Source organism: Bos grunniens, chromosome 5 (genome assembly GCF_055505025.1).
Source record: "Bos grunniens cultivar Pamir isolate PY7600 chromosome 5, Bosgru_T2T1.0, whole genome shotgun sequence".
NCBI lineage: Eukaryota > Metazoa > Chordata > Mammalia > Artiodactyla > Bovidae > Bos > Bos grunniens.
The window spans coordinates 36,857,341-36,880,893 of NC_141169.1; the positions used below are offsets into that span (position 1 = coordinate 36,857,341).

General features: G+C 37.5%; 1 protein-coding gene across 17 annotated transcripts in view; it reads right to left on the reverse strand.

Annotated features, from left to right (window-relative positions):
- The window catches only part of TMEM117 (transmembrane protein 117), a 675,006-nt gene that overhangs the window by 185,085 nt on the left and 466,368 nt on the right, over positions 1–23,553 (reverse strand). For all 17 annotated transcript variants that reach the window (XM_086399828.1, XM_086399818.1, XM_086399822.1 and 14 more), the window contains one exon: positions 2,251–2,410. In XM_086399828.1, the coding sequence (XP_086255954.1) occupies positions 2,251–2,410 (160 nt within the window). The remainder of the gene's footprint in view (positions 1–2,250; positions 2,411–23,553) is intronic.

Genomic DNA, 23,553 nt, shown 5'->3' on the forward strand with positions numbered 1-23,553 from the left:
AAAAGCTGCTTTACAGCAAAAGAGAATAAGAAAGTAGAAGTGAAGAAAAAAAAAAGAGAGCTGGAGAATAAGAGCTTGGTCTGGGCTTCCTGTTACACTTTAGTCTCTGCTTTCATATGCCACTGAAATGCTACTGCATACTTCCTCTTTAATTCTGCAGGACAGCCTACTCATGCAGCCATACATTTCCCCCTTTCCCCTTTGACTGCGTTGGCCTGGCAGGGTTATTGTTACTTATAGCCAAAACAGTCCAAACTGATATATTCCTCAGCAGAAACCCTCTATCTTCAGTCAAGGTGTTCTGGGCACTCTCTGAACACTTCAGTATTTACTGACTCCACACTTTCATGCCATTTCCTGCTTCTAGAATGCCTTTCCCTTCCAAATCCTGCTGACTCTGCATGCATAAATCCTGATTATCCTTCCTTTCATCTCTCTCTTTTTAAATACTCTTTGAATGACCCATAACATCTGCAAATTGTAGTATTACATTTTCCCACTTCAATCCCTGATTTTAGCGAAACTATTGGAAGAATAATTAAAACTATATAAAGAGGGTAAAAGGTGGTAGATGGTAGTAGAAAATCAAGACATTTATGCTCTGACATATACAAATGAAAAGATAATGGTCTACTTGGCTATGGATACTTCTGACACTAAGATGGGTTCAAGAGCTCCAGTAGGCCACTTGGGCAAAGTAGATATTTTACAAATGATAGTATATTCATTAAGAGGAGTGTTAGATGAAAGAAAATAAAAATCGTCTTTAAACAACTAATGCATGACACATTATTGTGTAAGTGCTATAAACTCAATTTTACAAATATCCAGAGGAGGTCCTACAGCAAGTGAGAGACAGGGAACCTTGCAAGGGCTTCCCTAGGGCTTTCTTCACTATGCTAAACTATCACACAGGAAATAAAAAAATGTATGTCAATTTTTAGATGAGACAATAATTCAATTTTATTTAATTCTTAAAAACTATTATGTATTTTAAATTGTCACCCATTAAAATAATACTATTTGCTGGTGGCCCAGACAATAAATAATCCTCCTGCAATGAAGGAGACCTAGGTTCGATCCTTGGATTGGGACGATCCCTGGAGGAGGGCATGGCAACCCACTCCAGTATTCTTGCCCGGAGTGCCACCACGGACGTAGGAGGCTGGTGGGGTACAGACCATGGGGTTGCAAAGAGTTGGACACAATTGAGTGACTCAGCACAGCACAAAATAATAATATATCCTAAGAACCATCTTGAGTCTCATGCCTGGGCTATGTTATATACCAAAACAAAGAAACAAAAACATAACCCCCCTCAAAAACAACACCAATAACCACAAAGCAAAACAGATTGTTATTCTCTTTCAAAACACTAAAGAATATCTTTTATAAAGGCATCTCTTTGCCTCTAGAAATGAGAAAACCAGTCTAGTATCCTGTGAAATCTCACATAAATTCTGAACATAATGAAGTTTATTTTCCCTTCAGCAATGGAGCCTTTGTTCTGGTGACTTACAATGCCTCTGGAGAGGAAAACACAAAACTGCCTTATGAAAGCAATAAGAAAATGTCTAGCAAATGGACGGACATTTAATGAACAAGACAAAGTGCCAAGTAATAGTTAATGTCTCTTTCTGCTTGACTCAAAGGAACATCCCTAAGACCCCAAAGCATTCACACCAGAAGATTACATGAGTAGCACCGGTTAGCACAAAGCCACTGTACAAACAATCTGTTGCTAAGCAGGGCAGAAATACTGTTTACATAAAAATGGAATGATCTCTTGTGGATACTGAAAGAAAGTGATAATTTCCATAACCAGAAAAAGCATTTTTATATTATTCTATTTAAACTGCTCTAAAACCCTGAGTTGCTTTGGCAATTGCTTATCCTGGCTTCGTTGGTTTTATATCATCCTCATCTCTGCAGCTTTCTATTTACTAAATGACAGTGATTTTTTTTTTTTCCCCTGAAGCTTTAGCAAAAAACAAAACTGTTCTGTATGGTTTCCAGGGCCTCCTTGCAACGGTCATACAATGACTTTTTGGTGCCCCTCTCATAAAAGCCCATTTGGCTTATACGCCTAGTAAAAGTGCTGAAAATATGATTAGAGAAGGCTCCATTAATAGCAACTGCAAACTATGCATTTCTTTAGCTTTATGGAGCCTTTCACTGAATAATGTTTACAATACAGAGAACAAAGCTTGGGGTGGCTTCAGGAGAGGAAGAAAATACAAACACACTTACCTGCATTACAATAAGGAGGTCAAAGACCAAGATGAAAGAAGCCAGAAAGGCTCTGGAAACTTCATCACTGGGCAAAAATCCTCGATTCAGCTTGTCCCAGCTGATCCAGTCAGTTGTAATGACAAGTACAACCACAGACGTCAGAGTAAAAAGAACCGTCCTGCAAGGAACATGACAGTAAAGAACACTAGAGTAATAATATAAACAGTGGGGAGTGCACATGATCTGCTATATTAAACCTTTTCCCTTTTGCCAAGTACTTATCCTAAGGCATAGTCCCCAAAAGGAAGATGAAAAAAGAAGCAACTTGAGCTTTCTTTCAAAAGTAATTAGAAAAAGGTATGATAGTATCTCTTTGAAGAATTTTCCTAAAGAAAAATAAGGCACTGATTATAGAACAAATAATTACAAGAAAATATTATAAATAACCTTACTTAGTGCACTATATATTCCAAAGAGAGCATTGGTTGTAACCCTCATTATATATATATTGTTTTACTGAAGGTGGCAGACATACACAAAGCAGATGGGTAAGAAAGTCCTTGAATTCCATGATCATTCTAAAAAGAGAGAATATAGATAGATGGGTCTCCTTCATCGTCCCCATAGCCTGACGAGCTCTGTAGAGGAACCACTTCATGCCGAATGCATAGTCTCTTCTCATGGGACTCATATCATAGATCACTTGGGGCCTAGTGACCTATCCAGGTCACACAATGTCTGATTTCCCCATCCCTAGTTATAAGATATTGTGTGTGTTAGTTACTCAGTTATGTCCGACTTTGTGAACGCATGGACTGTAGCCCACCAGGCTCTTCTGTCCATGGAATTCTCCAAGCAAGAATACTGGAGTGGGTTGCCATTCCCTTCTCCAGGGGATCTTCCCAACCCAGGGATCAAACCCAGGCCTCCCACATTGCAGGTGGGTTCTTTACCATATGAGCTACTAGGGAAGCCCATAAGATATTATGGGCCTGAGATTTTTCTTTTATATATTTTTGTAGCCTCCATAAAATCTTACACAATTATATAAAGAAGGAGTTCAAAGAACATTTGTTGAAACTGTAACAATTATCAAATAAAGTCTTAAAGAAAATACTTCAATTGGTCTTTAATATTGATATTCAAAGTGAATCTGAAATGTGGGCAGTGAAAAAGCAATCGGCCAGAGAATTGTCCATAATGTAGTAGAGCCTCTGCTTTCAGAGTGATCTTTGTACAAAGATATTGTTTTGAATTATAAGAAGAAGAATGAAAAAGAAAAATATTCTGAAAATGATTTTAATGTAAAGGAATAAATAGAATAGAGAAAAGAAAAATGGAATAATATTAATCATCCTAGAATTCTCTTAACAACTGAACAAAATACAAATTTCTAAACTAAAACTTGGAATTTCCTTTTTACAACTTTCTATTTGGAACAGGTTATATTTTGATAAAATGAATATAATGAACTCTTCTTTAGATTTTTACCCTATGGATAGAAAAGATACATTTTTTTAATTTTAGAAAATAAAAATTTATTAAAATTGCAGATTCTAAAGAACTTGACTCATTATCTCCAAAGTATATAAATTAAAAATTATCTATGCTACTGTTTAGAACATCTTTGAGCATTTCCTGAAATCCAAATGGATTAAATGAACATGAGAGAAATCCTAAATAATTATTAAACTACAACAGAAAGAAATTGCAAATATTATATAGTCAAACATAAGAACAATGGAATTTTAAACAAATTTTAAGTCAATTTGTTTTTGTCTTTTTGAGTTTGAGAAACTTTAAGCAAATTTGAATCAAATTACAATTTCTTTTGTCAACAAAAATTTAACAACTTTCATGAAGAATAGATAGATATTGACTATTTTTTGAAGCTCTTTTTTGGTAATAAAGGTATTTCCTCACCACTCTTGGCTTTTTATATGTGTGTTTCACAAGGATGCTATGAATATATATACTTCTTAGTATACACTGTATAACAGTTGTTCAGTCACTCAGTCTTGTCCAGCTCTTTGCGATCCCATAGACTGCAGCACGCCAGGCTTCCCTGTCTGGTACAAGGTTGGTAAATGGTTGGGATCCCAATTCTCTCAAGCTCGTCCTTTTCTGCCTATTTCACAAGGCTCCCCCACCTTCCTGTTATCCAGTACAAGAGGGTGAAGTCTTGGTGAAACAGGGTTACGGCTCCAAGGCTAGCATCCATCCTGTTGGTCTGAGCCTGGTTGATAGGTTAGTATTTTTAATGTCATTGCTGCACTTTCCCCAAGAGACACCTGAAATCTTATTTTTGTGAAGACAGTTGATTACATAGGAATTCATATTTAATGTTACCCCATTGGTCTAAGTAAGTAAACTGATACTGTAAAATTAAATATTAATGCAGAGGCATATTTTTAGGTGACAAAATATGAGATTTTGAAATAAGTGTTTGATGAATAATCACAAGCCTCACCTATTAAAAAATTCACAAGAGTTATTTTGTTTTTAAATGTATTTTATTGAAGAATTGTTGATTTACAATGCTGTGTCAATTTCAGTTGTACAGCCAGGTGATGCAGTCACACATACACACCCCCCACACACACACATACATATATATATTATTTTTCATATTTTCCATTATGGTTTATCACAGGGTACTGAATACAGTTCCCTGTGCTATACAGTAGGACCTTGTTTTTTATCCACTGTATACAAAATTGTTGCATCTGCTAATTCTGAAACTCCCAGTTCATCCCTCCCCTTTCCTTGTTAACCACAGTCTGTTCAAGGGAGTCATTTTTACTCATGCTAATAATCTCACTGTGAATTAAGTCACTAAAAGTAATCATTAAAACTCTTTGGTAATTAGAACTTATCATAATATCTGTTGTAGAGGTTCAGAGCTTTATAGAACTTCCTGAGACCAGAATGTCTCAGAGCTTCTTGAGACCAAATGTATACCAATTCATGTCTTAGATGTTTAGTTTATTTTATATATTTTATTTAGCCAATAAATAATAATACTCTTCCTAAGAGCTTTTCCTAGGTGCTTTCCTGGCTTTATTAATTACTTCTGTTTTGACAAAGAGTATTGCTACAAATCTCAAGAGAAAGTTACTGATAATATTTTATTACTCCAAAGAGAAATTAAAGGAAGTATTCTGCCTGATATTTAATATTTAATACTATGAAAAGAATAAAAATGGCAATCATTAAATATGAATGCATACAGCTCAGAGAAGGAGCTCTAAAAATAAAGTCAAGAGGATGGAATATAGAAAAGGAAAAGGGTTTATCAAAATCCATTAATTGGTTATTCCACCTCCAAAATTACATTCAATGCCTTATCTAGACATAGATAAGATATAGACAGTTTGTGGAAGCAAAACTGTTGCTTGTGGTTTGTTTTTCTGAGCCACCTCTTATAAAACTGATGGATTGTACCATGCTATGATAATTCAGTTAAAGCATCAGTTTCAAAGAGCCATGACTGTATTAGGCTATACAAAAATAGTCACTTTTATGTGAAACTTCTATGAAGGAAACAGTAACAATAACAAATTACTATTATAGTCTTGGGCTTCCTAGGTGGCTCAGTGGTGAAGAATCTGCCTGCAGTGCAGGAGACGTGGGTTCGATCCCTGGGTTGGGAAGATCCTCAGGAGAAGGTAATGGTAACCCATTCCAGTATTCTTGCCTGGGAAATTCGATAGACAGAGGAGCCTGGCACATTACAGTCCATGGGGTTGCAAAAGAGTCAGACACAACTAAAAAACAACAAAAAATTATAGTCATGCCACCTGCAATGTGTCAGGGACTGGTATAGGAGCCTTACACAAATTAACTAGTATAATTCTTGTGTGTGTGTGTGTGTGTGTGTGTATAATTCTTACTACAATTCAATATCGACTAACTCCAAATTGCAACTGCAGAAACTGAGAGAAAGTTCAGTTAACTGAACCTGTGCTATGGATTTTATCAATTATATAAAATAAAAGATATAAGATGACTCAAACCCAGGCTGACTCATGAAAATCTGTGTCATAACTGTTGTACATACTGCCTCTCCTTTGAAGCACTTGATTTTACCCTCTCGTTACTAGATCCGTAGCTAAGATCTCACTCATTTTCCATTTTTATTATTAATGTAAGTATAATGTTGGAAAGTTATCATCCAGGAATGCTTAACATTGAAAAGTAAAAGTGGCACAGCCTCCAACAAGAACTGACAGGAAATGGTTAATAGGGATAGTAAAAATGGAAGTGAAAGTGGAACCTCATGGATGCTAGCCATCAATGCAGCATCCTTTGGTTTTTATTTAACCAATATGGTTGAAAAGATGTTTACTCTGGATCATGATTCTTGGGAGTTCCAACTTCTCTTTTTAAATAGCATCCAATTAAACAATTATCTGGATTATTTCCTTTCAAGCTGCAGCCAGCAGCAGCAGGACATCCTGGCTCATCAATTCCACTGTCTCTGGTTTCTGGCCACCAGTCAAACAGAAAGAACTCACACATAATTATCAGCTCAAGTGGTTAGTCTCACTTCCATGTTTTCAAATTTCCAGTGTGTTTGCTTTCCCTCAATTGCTGCTAACTCCTCTTAAATTAATAGGAATTAGAATGTGAGACCAAGAAGGGTTAAAAGAGCTTTTCTAATTCACTGCTTCCCAATCTTTGGGGTGGGTTCCTGGGAACCACAGGGTTGCTATGGAATTGTGAATTTATATGTGCACTAGGAGTTGTCAGTTAAATGAGAAAATTAAATGCTTCCAGAGAGGTTAGGGAACTTGCTCATGTCACAGGGACTGCCAGGGACAGAACTACCATGAGAACTGACTCTGAGCCAGGACTTGCCCTGTAGTAAACTACTTTCTCTCTTTAGCTAAAAATCTGCAGATATGCTAAAAAATTTAATATCATATGGATCTCATCTGTAAACATACTTTATAATCGACTCAAATATCTATTATGTATGTTGATTGGAAACAGAGTAGTGCATGTAAATGAATCAAGATAATTCCCCAATAGTGGTTTAATTCATAGTCTTAACCATTCTTTCACTCTAATTTCTTGATTTTTGAAAAAATACCGAACTTCTATTTTAAGTAACTAAATTAGTTAACGTTGCTTTCCCTCTTCCATTCATAACCACTGTAAGACAGACTTATTGAACAGTTAAATAGCCTGAAATCAGAGATTAAATCAAGAGAGAGAAGAATTGGCATTGAGCTTGGATTATCCACAGAGGGCTAACTCAGTGTTAATCATCACACAATTTCATTTTGACTAAACCAGGCAGCAGGGATGTAGAGAATCTCCTAACTCATATATTATATGTTGAGTAAAACAAAATCATCAAAATTTGATCATGTTTTATCCTACTAAAAACAGCAATTTCATGTGATTCAACATAATAAATGTTTTCATATGTTTTACTAGATTAGCCATTACTCATGTTCTAAAATGTTTATAATCTTTTATTCCAGTCATGAATATCATATTTTTTTCTGATTATGTTGCACAATTACTGTAACAGCTAAAAGAACTAAAAATCACTTTAATTTCTTTCTATAGTACTTGTGTTAAAATGTTGGAGCTCAATCAAAACAAGTTAGATAGTATTTTATAATTTCTCATAAGAAAATAAAAATCTGTGAATCTTATTAAAAATGAAAATTCTAATGTTATCACTATAAAAAAGAATGAATGCATGGATCAAGATGGCAAATTTAATCTTACAATTTAGTTATAGTTTGATATGTTAAAGTACTAAACACATAAAATGAAATGTGACATGCCAATAGAATTTAAAATGATTTAATATCATTATTTCTCACTATGTTGTTTAGAGGGGAAAATAAAACAAGCAGGCATAAATAGAAGAATACTCTTCTTTACTTTCCATTGTAAAACTGAGAGCCAGTTCAAACATCCAGTTCCATTTGGAATACCAACTACCAGCACACAGAAGCTGTGACTTGAGAGATGGCCATGAGAGAATCCTGACACTTTCCATTTTGCTTGTTTTAATGATCAGTATTACCACTGCAACTCTGTAAGTAAAACAATCACCACTTGGGTCCTCCAGCCAGCTCATCCTGAAATTCATGGGTATACTCAGCACCATCATCTAGCTAATGAAGTCAAGATGGCTCCTTAGAAGTCCATAAGGAAATGATTTTAGTGTCCTTCCTGTTTCCCACTCTTAGGAGCAAGAAGCACCAAGGGAAGACAGAGGTGATGCTTGCTTAGTGACCTAGGGAAAGGACACAGCTTCTCACGTGGCTTTCTTTAATGCTATAGTCACTTCTTGGCCAACCTGAACACATGTGTTAAGATAGGATCCTGTGAAACAAGATGCAGTTATTAAACTTATCTTGTTTGTGGCTCTATTGGGATTTGGAGACGGTAAAGGAAATTATTAGACTTTAATGTTGTCCATTAAACTATACGTTTATGTGTTATTTATCTTTATATCTCTCTATTATTCGATGAAGAAAAGTGCCCTGAATACAGCAGGAGCTCAAAAAGCAGTGAACAAGTTGAAATGCAGAAGCTACTTAGCAACACTTGTTTCTGAAAGGGCATGAAAGAGGTGGCTGAAAAAGGTACCTCTGGGTTGGGTCATCTGGCCATGCAGATTGTAATTTATGTGGACAGGGTCCTGGCATGCTAATCTACATAAACAATGCCCCTTGGAGTTCTGCAGTGTCCAACCATTGCAACTTAATGTGGAGTCCTGGCCATTGGCAATTTTGACATCAGATCAGATCAGATCAGTCACTCAGTCGTGTCCGACTCTTTGCGACCCCATGAATCGCAGCACGCCAGGCCTCCCTGTCCATCACCAACTCCCGGAGTTCACTCAGACTCACATCCATCGAGTCAGTGATGCCATCCAGCCATCTCATCCTCTGTCGTCGCCTTCTCCTCCTGCCCCCAATCCCTCCCAGCATCACAGTCTTTTCCAATGAGTCAACTCTTTGCATGAGGTGGCCAAAGTACTGGAGTTTCAGCTTTAGCATCATTCTTTCCAAAGAAATCCCAGGGCTGTTCTCCTTCAAAATGGACTGGTTGGATCTCCTTGCAGTCCAAGGGACTCTCAAGAGTCTTCTCCAACACCACACTTCAAAAGCATCAATTCTTCGGCGCTCAGCCTTCTTCACAGTCCAACTCTCACATTCATACATGACCACTGGAAAAACCATAGCCTTGACTAGATGAACCTTTTTTGGCAAAGTAATGTCTCTGCTTTTGAATATGCTATCTAGGTTGGTCATAACTTTCCTTCCAAGGAGTAAGCGTCTTTTAATTTCATGGCTGCAGTCACCATCTGTAGTGATTTTGGAGCCCAGAAAAATAAAGTCTGACACTGTTTCTACTGTTTCCCCATCTATTTCCCATGAAGTGGTGGGACCAGATGCCATGATCTTCGTTTTCTGAATGTTGAGCTTTAAGCCAACTTTTTCACTCTCCACTTTCACTTTCATCAAGAGGCTTTTGAGTTCCTCTTCACTTTCTGCCATAAGGGTCGTGTCATCTGCATATCTGAGGTTATTGATATTTCTCCTGGCAATCTTGATTCCAACTTGTGTTTCTGCCAGTCCAGTGTTTCTCATGATGTACTCTGCATATAAGTTAAATAAACACGGTGACAATATACAGCCTTGACGAACTCCTTTTCCTATTTGGAACCAGTCTGTTGTTCCATGTCCAGTTCTAACTGTTGCTTCCTGACCTGCATACAGATTTCTCAAGAGGCAGGTCAGGTGGTCTTGTATTCCCATCTTTTTCAGAATTTTCCACAGTTTATTGTGATCCACACAGTCAAAGGCTTTGGCATAGTCAATAAAGCAGAAATAGATGCTTTTCTGGAACTCTCTTGCTTTTTCTATGATCCAGTGGATGTTGGCAATTTGATCTCTGGTTTCTCTGCCTTTTCTAAAACCAGCTTGAACATCTGGAAGTTCACGGTTCACATATTGCTGAAGCCTGGCTTGGAGAATTTTGAGCATTACTTTACTAGCGTGTGAGATAAGTGCAATTGTGTGGTAGTTTGAGCATTCTTTGGCATTGCCTTTCTTTGGGATTGGAATGAAAACTGACCTTTTCCAGTCCTGTGGCCACTGCTGAGTTTTCCAAATTTGCTGGCATATTGAGTGCAGCACTTTCACAGCATCATCTTTCAGGATTTGGAATAGCTCCACTGTAATTCCATCACCTCCACTAGCTTTGTTTGTAGTGATGCTTTCTAAGGCCCACTTGACTTCACATTCCAAGATGTCTGGCTCTAGGTCAGTGATCACACCATCATGATTATCTGGGTCGTGAAGATCTTTTTTGTACAGTTCTTCTGACATAAGAGGTGGCAAATGAAATGGCCACATTCCTTTTAGTGGCCTGAATTTCTCTAGCTGTGTCTGAGTGATGTTAGTTTACTCAGAGGTACTTAAAAGTAGCTTATTGATATAGAGCACAGTTAGTTTTGGTCAGAAGAAATCAAATTAGTTTCTCTGTGTTTCGTAAGAACAAAACACATGTTTTAGGAAAAAATTACTTAGTACACTGCAAAGTTCTTTGGATTTGGCTGTGTCATCCATTATTAATTATCAATTACTGGCACATTAGTGATATTTTAAAAACACTAAGAATAAATCAATTTATTTAATATAGTTAAGCTCAACATTGAGAAAACTAGGATCATGGCATCCGGTTCCATCACTTCATGGCAAATAGATGGGGAAACAGTGGAAACAGTGTCTGACTTCATATTTTGGGGCTCCAAAATCACTGCAGATGGTGATTGAAGTGAAGTGAAGTCTCTCAGTCGTGTCCGACTCTTTGCGACCCCATGGACTGTAGCCTATCAGGCTCCTCCATCCATGGGATTTTCCAGGCAAGAATACTGGAGTGGGTTGCCATTTCCTTCTCCAGATGGTGATTGCAGCCATGAAATTAAAAGATGCTTACTCCTTGGAAGGAAAGTTATGACCAACCTAGATGGCATATTAAAAAGCAGAGACATTACTTTGTCAGCAAAGGTCTGTCTAGTCAAGGCTGCGATTTTTCCAGTAGTCATGTATGGATGTAAGAGTTGGACTATAAAGAAAGCTGAGAGCCGAAGAATTGATGCTTTTGAATTGTGGTGTTGGAGAAGACTCTTGAGAGTCCCTTGGACTGCAAGGAGATCCGATAAGTCCATCCTAAAGGAAATCAGTCCTGGGTGTTCATTAGAAGGACTGATGTTGAAGCTGAAACTCCAATATTTTGGCCACCTGATGCGAAGAGCTAACTCATTTGAAAAGACGCTGATGTTGGGAAAGATTGAAGGCCGGAGAAGGGGATGACAGATGATGAGATGGTTAGATGGCATCACTTAGTCAATGGACATGAGTTTGGGTAAACTCCAGGAGTTGTTGATGGACAGGGAGGCCTGGCATGCTGTGGTTCATGGGGTTGCAAAGAGTTGGACATGACTGAGCGACTGAACTGAACTGAACTGAGTGGAGGAAAAGTGCTTATTCCTCACCTGTCCCCAAGCTCAGATACTTCTGTGACTGATGGTACTTCCTCCAGTATTTACAGAGCAAAGGAAGAGACCTGTGCAATGCAAAATTAGGTTTCATGGACCTAACGGGCATGCTAATTCTGTCTCTTAGTAAACTCACCAACCCAATTTTTCTTCCTAGTGAATTACCATGTACATACGAAATAATTCACCAATTCAATAGAAGAAAGCATGTGAAACATACTCTATTAATTGTTACCTCAGGTATAAAATGTTACCACAAATCAGTAATGAAAGTGGTAATAAAGATAAAGCTATACATAAATGCCTATTAACTACAAATAATGCCAGCAAGAACTATACCCCTGTTTGTTTATTTAATGAAAACACAATGAGAGCTATGATATTCCAAACATATTTTTGACTTTTAAAAATGCCAAGCAGAAATTTTGAGTTAAACATACCATGTTTCATGTTTTCCTGTTAAATTTACTTTTTAAAAAAGAAGAGAAACTAGGATCTTATGGGGTAAGCAGAACCCAACTACGCTTTATTTGTTTTAAAAAATGGGATGAATTTATATACTGGGTTAAAAATGGAGGTTCAGGTAAAATTACATGACTTCGTTGAAGCCAAGATGTTTACATAAGTCAAGCCAAGGCCAAAAGTATATTTTCAGTATCTTTTCAAATATCTCTTGAAGATGTATTATCAGGAGACTGTCCACTGGGAAGAATGCTTTCAGAACTTAAGTACTCCTGGAAGAAAGAATCTTTTCAAAGACATTGGGGATAATGTAATAGCTAGGAAAGCAGATATTACAAACATAAAATACTTTTATGAAAGAAGATGACAAAATAGACCACAGGAATAGAAAAATTCCCAACAGTCATACAAACATATGTAAAGGAAATTATGTCATATCACAATGAAAGATCAAAAAATTAATATTAGGATTCATAAGAGACATGCTCCATTCTTGAATTCTAACAGAAAAGATTTTTTAAAACATCTAAAGCTTTATTACTGCAGATATATATTTATTTTCTCTTGGGAACCTGTGAAGAATCTTTTATTTGTTTATAAATAATTCAGGACAAACTAGAAAGAAAAAAAAAAAAACTTCACTAAAAAAGAGGGAAAGAGCATGTCAGCATTAGTCAGAGAACCAACTTAAAAATTTGATTTAATTAATAGTAGATTGCTGGCATTTGAAAAGTAGGTCATCCATCTTATCTGGTCAAATCAGTGGAGAATTTTGAAGCTGTGTAAAAGTGTAATTTTATTAAGAATTTAGATAGCTCCTTGAGAAAATAATGCTATTTCAGGTAATGTACAAGACTGACAAATAGTATTGCTTTTTGAATAAGAAAGTCATACTGTAACACATGCATGGACACAGAAAATTCAAGAAATATTTGAGTATGTAAGGCACAGACATAAATTGAAGGGACATAGCACTGATCTTTGCCTTTAAGGAACATATCACCAGCTAAAGGAAGGAAACATACACAAACAAATCCAAAGTTAAGCAAAAACCATGCTGCTATGGAAGTTTTCAGGAATATCTGATTTATTTTTATTCAGGTATGAAAAGTAGCTAGGACATTTAATGAAATTGGACTTAAAAATGAGCAGATTGCAATAGTGGAATGGATATTGCAGATAAAAGACAAATTTGAAAGAAAATATGGAAATAGTAGTAGTGAGTAGTAGTGAAACATTTAGGAAGAGTGACAGATATTTCCAAAGTTTCTAGACTGTGTGACTAAAAAGATTGTGAAGTTATTCACTGAAGTGAGAAATATGAAAGAAAGCAGGAATGAAATATTTTGAATCCTGTTTTGAACACCTTGTTGAGTTTAAGGGGCTGGTAGGACATCCATATAGAAATGATCAATAGTCAGCTGGCGATAGGAATTTGGGCCAAGGAAAGATCAGGCCCTGGATTTTGGTTCATTCAAATACAAGTAATTGTTAAAATGTGTATTTAGTTGCTGAGTCATGTCCAACTCTTTTGTGACTCCATGTACTGCAGCCTGTCAGACTCCTCTGTCCAATGAGAGTTTCCAGGCCAGAAAACTAGAGTGGGTTTCGATTTCCTTTTCCAGGGGATTTTCCCCACCCAGGGATTGGAGCCATGGCTCCTGACACATCTCCTGCATTGCAGGTGGATTCTTTATTTTTGAGCCAACGTAAGAACCCATAATTGTTAAAAACATGAAGCTTAATAAGATTTTTCAGATAAAAAAAGGAAAAAAAAAAAAAAACCAGAAAGTCAATGACAGAATCTTAAGGATCATCTTTTTTTATGGTATATCCAGAGATGGTTGGCGGATGAGAAGGCCACAGACATATGACATGATATATGAAGAAATCCAAAATAAAACAATACTGTAGGGGATTTCCTTGGAGGTCCAATGGTTAAAAATCCACCTTCCAGTGCAGAAAACATAGGTTCAGATTCCACAAGACAGAGGGCAGCTAAGCCCAATAAGAAAAGCCGGAGAGTTGCAATGAAGAACCAGAGGGCCACGATGAAAACTCAGGGCAGCCAAAGAAACAACATTATTGAAGCCAGAAAGATAATTTCAAGAATGAATATGTGGTCAAAACAGCCAACTACTAGGTAGAGGTTTTACAGGATAAAGACTGAAGATGGACCACTGTTGAGGACACTTTTTTCTTTAACATATAGACTCCTTTGAAAATTGCAAAATTGGATGTAAACTCAGACATGGGCCTAATTTGTGTTCTGCTCCCAGGATCTCTATTAGCAAAGAGGAAGAGACAATTGAGGAAATTATCTGGAAAATCAATTTAAGACCATTTGGTTGCAATTAACCAGTAATTGACAATTTTATTGGTATTTACTCAAATATCTCAAGCAAAATCATCATTTTGCTGAATAGCTTCAGTCCTGGAGGGAAGTTGAAGCACAGACTGAGAAAGAATAGAACATAGACAATTGCAGTAAAGCATGAATGGTATGGTTATAATGATACAGAGGATAAAATATATATGCATATATATTTGAAAGGAAAATTAATAGAACTCATGCTAAACCTGGATGATAGTTATTGAAATAGGGAAGCTGGAAAGAAAGTTGGTGTGAGAACAGATTATGAGCTGTCTTTCTTTAGAGAGCCAAAGAAACCTATATACCCTCTGGTATTTCGCTGGGTGCTGGGAGCAGGCAAAATCTAAGAGGACCTTCAGTGATCCTTGTCCGTGTACAATCTCCTCCCTTTGAGTCTGTGCAGAATCTACAAATATTGTGAGATATCATTCTTGTGATTATATTACTTTACATATCAGAAGGGATTTTTGCATATTTAATGAAGATTACTGATTACTTTGCCTTTGGTTAACCAAATGGGAGATTATCTGGGTGGGCCTAACCCAACCACATGAGCTCTTTCAGAGCAGAGAGTGGTAGCAGTAAAGGGAAATGGAGAGCTCTGCAGTGTGAGAGGGAGGCTTCTCTGTTGTTGACATGGAGGGGGTTATTCTCCTCTAGGAGCAGGAAGCAGCCCTGGCAGGCAGCACAAAAATGGGGATGCTAGTCCTATAATCACAAGGAAGTGAAAGCTGCCCACAACAAAAATGAGCTTGGAGAGGACCATGTCTCCAGATGAGAAGCCAGCTGACAACCCGTCTAAAGTCTGAGCAGAGAATCCAGCCACATAATACCAGACCTGACCTACAGGATATAAGAAAAAAATACGTTGTTGTTTTTTTAGACACTAAGTTTGTGGTAATGTGTTATGAAGCAATAGAAAACTAATACAGCTCTAGAAATTTAGGATTCTTGGAATCCTAAAACAATTGCTTACTGGAAATATTTCCAGGCTAGATACAGAATAGAAATGCTTAGCTCTTGATATCTGACATAATTGAGATCAGTCAAAATCGTTACCTATCCAATCTGGAAAATAAACTCAGGCTTCCGTGGAACATCTATTCACAGGAAAATGCTCACTTAAATTAAAAAAAAAAAAAAAATTAGCCTTAGAAGAAAACTTGGCCCAGCTACTTGTCTTCAAATGCACAAATAATTGTAGAGGGAAGGTCCTTTCAATGTCTTTTCTTAAAATATAACAAGAGAGAAAGATGCTTTCAAAGTGCATTCAAGCATGTTAAAATGCCATCTAATACCTAAAAGCAATTTCTCTTAGTTAAATTTAACTATCTTTGCTCTAAAAGGTTATTAGTCAGGATCTACTCTATGAGAAAAGCTCTTCATATATATTAAAAAGAAAACGTGTCAAAGGAAAGACAAAAAATGGTCATAGCTTAGAGTACTTATTTATGTGTACTCAGAAGAGTGAGGCTTAATTTTTTATCTCTGAAATGGTGACAATGTTTATGATGATGATGAAGAAGTAAATGATAATGATAGCAGTTATAATGTAGTAGATAGTATATTATTGCACTCAATTCTCATATAATCAATCCTATGAGGTAAGTACTATTAATCACCTCATTTTGCATAAGGAACACTAGACTTTCAGAAATTAAATAACCTGCCCAAGATCACAAAGCTTAGATTTAAATCAAATAGGGAGCTTAGATTTAAATCGGGGTATCTCTGGCTTAGGGGCTTCCCAAGTGGTGCTAGTGCAGGAGATGTAAGAGATGCAGGTTTGAATCCTGGGTTGGGAAGATCCCCTGGGGGAGGGCACGGCCACAGACTCTAGCATTCTTGTCTGGAGAATCCCGTGGACAGAGGAGCCTGGCGAGCTACAGGGTCTCCAAAGAGTTGGACACGACTGAAGCAACTGAGTGTGCATATAGGTACATCTCTGACTTCAATGCCAAGCTTTCAGCCACTTTGCTATTCTGGCTTGCCTATTTATGACATTGTGAGGGATATATATATACGATAAATGAACATTTTAAATATTGTTTTTACATTTTAAAGGCAATAATCCAATCATTCTTTAGTCTTATTTCTCCAAATTATTCAACAGGTATTCAAGCATAAAGCTAATATATATTATCTTATTCTCAAATAGTTAAGGAAATTTTCTTTTGAATTATAAGACTTAAATGTTTTTTTTTTTTTTTAATTAGAGATGATGTGTTTAATACACAAACCCATATTTCTCATTGGTAATAATTTTCTGTGCTTTGTTTGGTGGCATTATGAGATAAAAGGGCCATCCACTCTGATGTGCTCATACAGGCACAGAAATATCTGATTTGGCCCAATGGAAACTTGGAAAGTATCCTCCATTAATCTAATGAAATTAGGTGATTTTCAAAACTTCTCATCATATGATAATTTCAAGAAATTTAAAGGATCTGAGGTGCATGAGTCTCTGGTAGGTAGTTTTCAAAGGGAGGTTTTTTCCTGTGTTTTTTTTTTTTTTTTAATAAATAAAATTTGAATGAACTGAATTCATCCAGTTCAAACATGTACATTTCACCAAGTCTACTGTCCTCATTCCTTAAAGCTACGGTTTAGGTACTTAGCTCTCTAATACCATCCATTCCTCATCTAAGAGCAAAAGGCTGTAGTGCCACTCTGCCTTCCTTTCCAGTTTAGAGATTTTAGAAGGTCATCCCTTTTCCTTCATTTCCACTGTTAGATGTTATATTCTTTTCTCATGCATAGATCATTCAACACTGATGATGTCACATGAATTTAACTGCGTGTTTGATAACAAGATGTTGGGACTGCGTGAGTCCAATAAGCACTATTATAGCACAATGGATGGGAACCTTCAAAAGAAATGTCAAACCTCTATTTTTCTTATGTTTGTGATAATAGTTCAAACTGTTCATTGTGGGATATAGGAGGCTAAAATGTTGGTACTAGCTAGTGGGGACTCTTTCTTCCTACATTCTTCCTGTTTCCAGACCCCAGATGGGCCACCTTGAGAAGAGGTGAGATGTACAGAGAAGGTGGGATTGGGGAATGCTGCCATAGAGCTGAAGCTCAAATACAGAACAGTACAATCAGTTCAGTTCAGTTCAGTTGCTCAGTTGTGTCCGACTCTTTGCGACCCCGTGAACTGCAGCACGCCAGACCTCCCTGTCCATCACCAACTCCCGGAGCTTACCCAAACTCATGTCCATTGAGTTGGTGATGCCATCTAATCATTTCATGCTCTGTCATCCCCTTCTCCTCCTGCCCTCAATCTTTCCGAGCATCAGGGTCTTTTCAAATGAGTCAGCTCTTTGCATCTGGTGGCCAAAGTACTGGAGTTTCAGCTTCAACAACAGTTCTTCCGATGAACACCCAAGACTGATCTTTAGGATGGACTGGTTGGATCTCCTTTAAGTCCAAGGGACTCTCAAGAGTCTTCTCCAACACCACAGTTCAAAGGCATCAATTCTTTGGCACTCGGCTTTCTTTATAGTCCAACTCTCACATCCATACATGACTACTGGAAAAACCATAGCCTTGACTAGATGGACCTTTGTTGACAAAGTAATGTCTCTGCAAAGCACAATACATAGAGACCAAAAACTCAGCCATAGAAAAGAAGGAAATAATGCCACTGCAGTAACATGGATGGACCTAGAGATTATCACACTAAGTGAAGTAAGTTAGAAAAAGAGAACTACCATATGATATCATTTATACATCGAATCTAAAGTTTGATACAAATGAATTTATTTACAAAACAGAAACAGACTCACAGACATTGAAAACCAATTTATGGTTTCCAAAGGGGAAAGGGAGTGGGGAGGGATAAATTAGGAGTTTGAGATTAGCAGATACAAGCTAATTTATAGATATAGATAGATATATAGAAATAGATATAGATGTATGTTAAATTAGATAAACAAGGTCCTGCTATATAGTACAATAACTGACATTCTATATCTTATACATAGGGCTTCCCTGGCGGCTCAGTGGTAAAGAATCTGCCTGCAATGATGGGGACTAGGCTTTGATCCCTGGATCAAGAAGGTCCCCTGGAGGAGGAAATAGCAATGCACTCCAGTTTTCTTGCCTAGAAAATCCCACGGACAGAGGAGCCTGATGGGCTGCAGTCCGTGGAGTTGCCAATATTCGGACATGACTGAAGCAACTAAGTTTGCTGGCTCATCTAATAAATAAACCATAATGGCAAAGAACTTGAAAAAATATGTGTGTATATATATATTAGCTTTATCCTTGAATATCTTTTGGATAATTTAGAGAAATAAGACTAAAGAATGACTGGATTATTGCCTTTAAAATGTAAAAACAAGCATGATGCTGCTGCTGCTAAGTCGCTTCAGTCGTGTCCGACTCTGCGACTCCATGGACTGCAGCCTACCAGGCTTCTCCATCCATGGGATTCTCCAGGCAAGAACACTGGAGTGGGTTGCCATTTCCTCCTCCAATGCATGAAAGTGGAAAGTGAAAGTGAAGTCGCTCAGTCGTGTCTGACTCTTAGGGACCCCATGGACTGCAGCCTACCAGGCTCCTCCATCCATGGGATTTTCCAGGCAAGAGTACTGGAGTGGGGTGCCATTGCCTTCTCCCAAAAACAAGCATAGATTATGGCTATTTGAAAAGATAGGTTTGGAAAGCTATTTTAGGATCAAAAGTCATACATTTAATTTTTACCTTTTCTACCAATAGCCTTTTTTGTAGTGGCACAGTTAGGGACTTTTAGCAAATATTAAACCCCAACTAGCTGAAAATTTAGAAATCTATTGGCTTCCGTGGTAGCTTAGACAGTAAAGCATCAGCCTGCAAGGCGGGAGACCCAGGTTCAATCCCTGGGTCGGGAAGATCCCCTGGAGAAGGAAATGACAACCCACTCCAGTACTCTTGCCTGGAAAATTCCATGGACAAAGGAGCCTTGTAGGCTACAGTCCATGGGGTCACAAAGAGTCAGACACAACTGAACGACTTCTCTCACTCACTTTTGGATATCCAAAGATAAACATCTTTTACATCAAGATGATAAATTGCGTTCTTTTGTTAACTACTTCAAATTCCATTGATATTTTAGTGATGATCTACCCACTCCAGTGTTCTTGCCTGGAGAATCCCAGGGACAGGGGAGCCTGGTGGGCTGCCGTCTATGGGGTCCCACAGAGTTGGACACGACTGAAGTGACTTAGCAGCAGCAGCAGCAGCATAAAAGGAAGAAAATCCATAATAGCAAGGAGAACTTGCAGGAGAAAGATTTTGATAAATTTTCAGAAGAAGAAGATAATTGGATTTGGATATGTGTGATTCAGAATGAAGGCAGCAGGAGCAGAGGCACAGACAGAGGCTTGGTAGGCCTTCGTTTCAGTAAGATTCCAGGGAGCTCAAAGCAAGGAGACAGCGGGTATGAAAACCAGGAGAGGTGTAGTTGGAATAAGCCTGATAGAATTCTCTTTATTCTCTTCTCCTTCTATCCATGGTTTTGGGCAGCTATTCGAGTATAAAAGAAGAATCTGTCTGACATTGGTACTGGTTACATGGTCTTCACTGAATGTCAGATTTAATGTCATTGCCTTAATTGCATAATCAGTCATTTTATTTGATTCTTCAATGGATCAAATTTAAAATATAACATATAATTTAAAAATCATTAGTGGGTTTACAAATGTTGATCTGAATCAATAGATGAAACATGGAAGGCAATTACAGTTCCAATGACAAGTGTGTAATTAACCTCAACAGTATAAAAAAAATAATGTAGCTGATAGAAGTGTGAAGAGTGTGGAAGGGCAAAAAGGTACAGAAAAACATGGAGCCATTATTTAAAGGAAAGAAATAGAAGAGCCAATACTAAGAAAATAAATACGAAGCACTGCAGAGTGGGCTGGAGGGGCATTAGAAGGCATCGAAAAAGTGAAAGTGAAGTCTTTTGGTCATGTCTGACTCTTTGCAACCCCACGGACTGTAGCCTACCAGGCTCCTCCACCCATGGGATTTTCCAGGCAAGAGTACTGGAGTGGGTTGCCATTTCCTTCTCCAGGGGATCTTCCTGACCCAGGGATGGAACCTGGGTCTCCCGCATTGTAGGCAGATGCTTTTACCATCTGAGCCACTAGGTAAGTATAGGAGAGTAAATTTGCTATGTTTTGATAGTTTGTTACTATTATTGTTTAAAGTTCATACAATTAAAAAGTGGGTCAGATGGTAAAGAATCTGCCTGCAGTGCAGGAGACCAGGGTTTGATCCCTGGGTCCAGAAGATTCCCTGGAGGAGGAAATGGCAACCCACTCCAGTGTTCTTGACTGGAGAATCCCATGGATAGAGAAGCCTGGAGGGCTACAGGTCGAGGGGGTGCAAAGAGTCTGACAGGACTGAGAGATTAACCGTTTCACTTTCAGTACAATTGTTTAGGATTAGAAAAAACAGAACTAAATACAGGAAGAGTTTTAAATGGCCACTGTGAGGAGTGAAACTAGAGGTGGTAATGGTTTGCTTTTTATTTTATGTCTTTTGGTGCCACTTCAATTTTTGTTTTTATCATAATGCATGTATCAGTTATAGGGCAATAAAACATCACATAACAAACCGCAAAACCATTCTAGTCTAAATGCCAGACAATAGAGCAGAAGAAATCATCTCTTAGGCACCAGACTTCTGTAAAGTTAATATTATTATATAACATAGGAGAAAGTTTCCCAATTCATTTAATGTCTGAAAAAGATAGAAACAAAAGGGTCAATCTTAATATGAAATTGTACTCTTATTATTAAAGTTCAAGGAAATTAAAATTTTAACCACAAAGAAATACTTCCACACACCTACTAGTTTGACAAAAATGTAAGTCTGACAATACCAAGTTATCAATGAGGATATGGAGCAGTGTGAACTGAATTATGTTGTTTAAACTATTATACCACTTTCGAAAACCATTTACTGCTATTTAATAAAATTGAAAATGCCCACAGTATACAAGCCACAGTTCTTGCGATGACACTAGAATATTTCTAGCATAATTGATCATAATGACTAACAAAAAGATAATTAGAGGCAGCACTAATTCTATGGATATGTAAACTACCTTGTATTAATGCAAATAAATATTTACAGTGATGAAAATAAATAATGCACACCAACAACACAGGCTTCCCAGGTGGCTCAGTGGTAAAGAATCCACCTGTCAATGCAGGAGACGCAAGAGATGCAGGTTTTATCCCTGGATCAGGAAGATTCCTTGGAGTAGGAAGTGGCAACCCACTTCAATATTCTTGCCTGGAAAATTCCATGGACAGAGGATCCTGAAGGGCTATAGTCCATGGTGTCACAAACAGTAGGACATGACTGAGTAACTGAGCATGGAGCACACCAACAACACAGAGGGAACTCAGAGATGTAACGTTGAGTAAAAAAAGCAAGATGCAAAAGAATATATACAAGTCACGTAAATGTCAAAATCTAAAATATGTAGAAATTAAACAACACACTCCTAAATAGCTAATGGATCAAGAAAAAATTGCAGGGGAAACCGCAAAATATTTTAAAATGAATGAACCAAAGACACAACAAATAAAATCTTATCAGATGTGCTGTTTACAGAAAAAGAGCTGTAAATGCCTATGTTTAAAAAGATCTCCAACAAGTAAGTTAACTTTGCACGTTAAGAAATTAGGAAATGAAGAACACTAAAACCAAAGCACAGAATGAAGGAAATTGTTGAGAAAGGCAGTCAACTGATGATTAATGTGTATGTGTGTGTGTCTGTGTTTAATGTCTTTATTGCATTTGTTACAATTTTGCTTCTGTCTTACGTTTTGGTTTTCTGGCTGTGAGGCATGTGGGATCTTGGGTTCTTAGCTCTCTGACCAGGGATCAAACCTGTGCTCCACGCATTGGGAGGCAAGGTCTTAACCACCAAACTGCCAGAGAAGTCCCCATAAAATGTGTTTTATCCATACATGGAATGTTCTTTGACAATAAAATGTAACAAATTATTAATAAATGATACATCATGCTGCTGCTGCTGCTGCTAAGTCGCTTCAGTCATGTCCGACTCTGTGCAACCCCATGGACTGCAGCCTACCGGGCTCCTCCATCCATGGGATTCTCCAGGCAAGAGTACTGGAGTGGGGTGCCATTGCCTTCTCCGGATACATCATAAACAAACCTAAATACTATGCCCAGTGAAATAAATCATTCATAACAGGCTACATACATGGTTCCATTTGTATGACATATCCAGAATAGGTAAATAAGTAGACAGAACACAGATTGGTATCTAAGGGAGGAAAAAATGAGGAGCAACTGCCTAATGAGTACAGGATTTTCTTTTGGGGTGATGCAAATGTTTTGGAACTGAATAGAGGTGATAATTGTACATTTTGAATATACCAAATGTTACTGGTTGTGTACTTTAAAATTATTAAATGTTTATGTCAATTTCACTTCAGCAATAAAATAATAATAAAGGTTGAAAAAAGGCAAAAACATGTCCTGAATTTGTTCACTTGTCTCCATGTCCATTATTCACACTTTAAAGAACTGTCCTCTCTTATTTGGACTACACGGACATGCTTAGTTACTGCTTGTAGTTTTTGACTCTGTGATATGTTGCACAGAGCACCAAAATGGCCTGTTTAACATAATCCAAGTTGTATTACTCACCTCTCCAATGGTGTCTCATTATACTTGGAATGAAATCCAAAACCGTCCCTTCTATTTACATGATCTCACCTTTTCCTATCTCCAATATCATCTGATACCATTTTCACTCAGGCCTATTCCGTCCGTGTTCCTAGATATATCAAGTTCCTTCCTGCTTTGTGGCCTTTGAATCTCTATTCTCATTTTTGCTTTTCTGGTTTCTCATCATACAGTATTCAGCTTAAACCTCAGATAAGTGTTCCCTGAACTCCCAATCAAAAACAGTCAC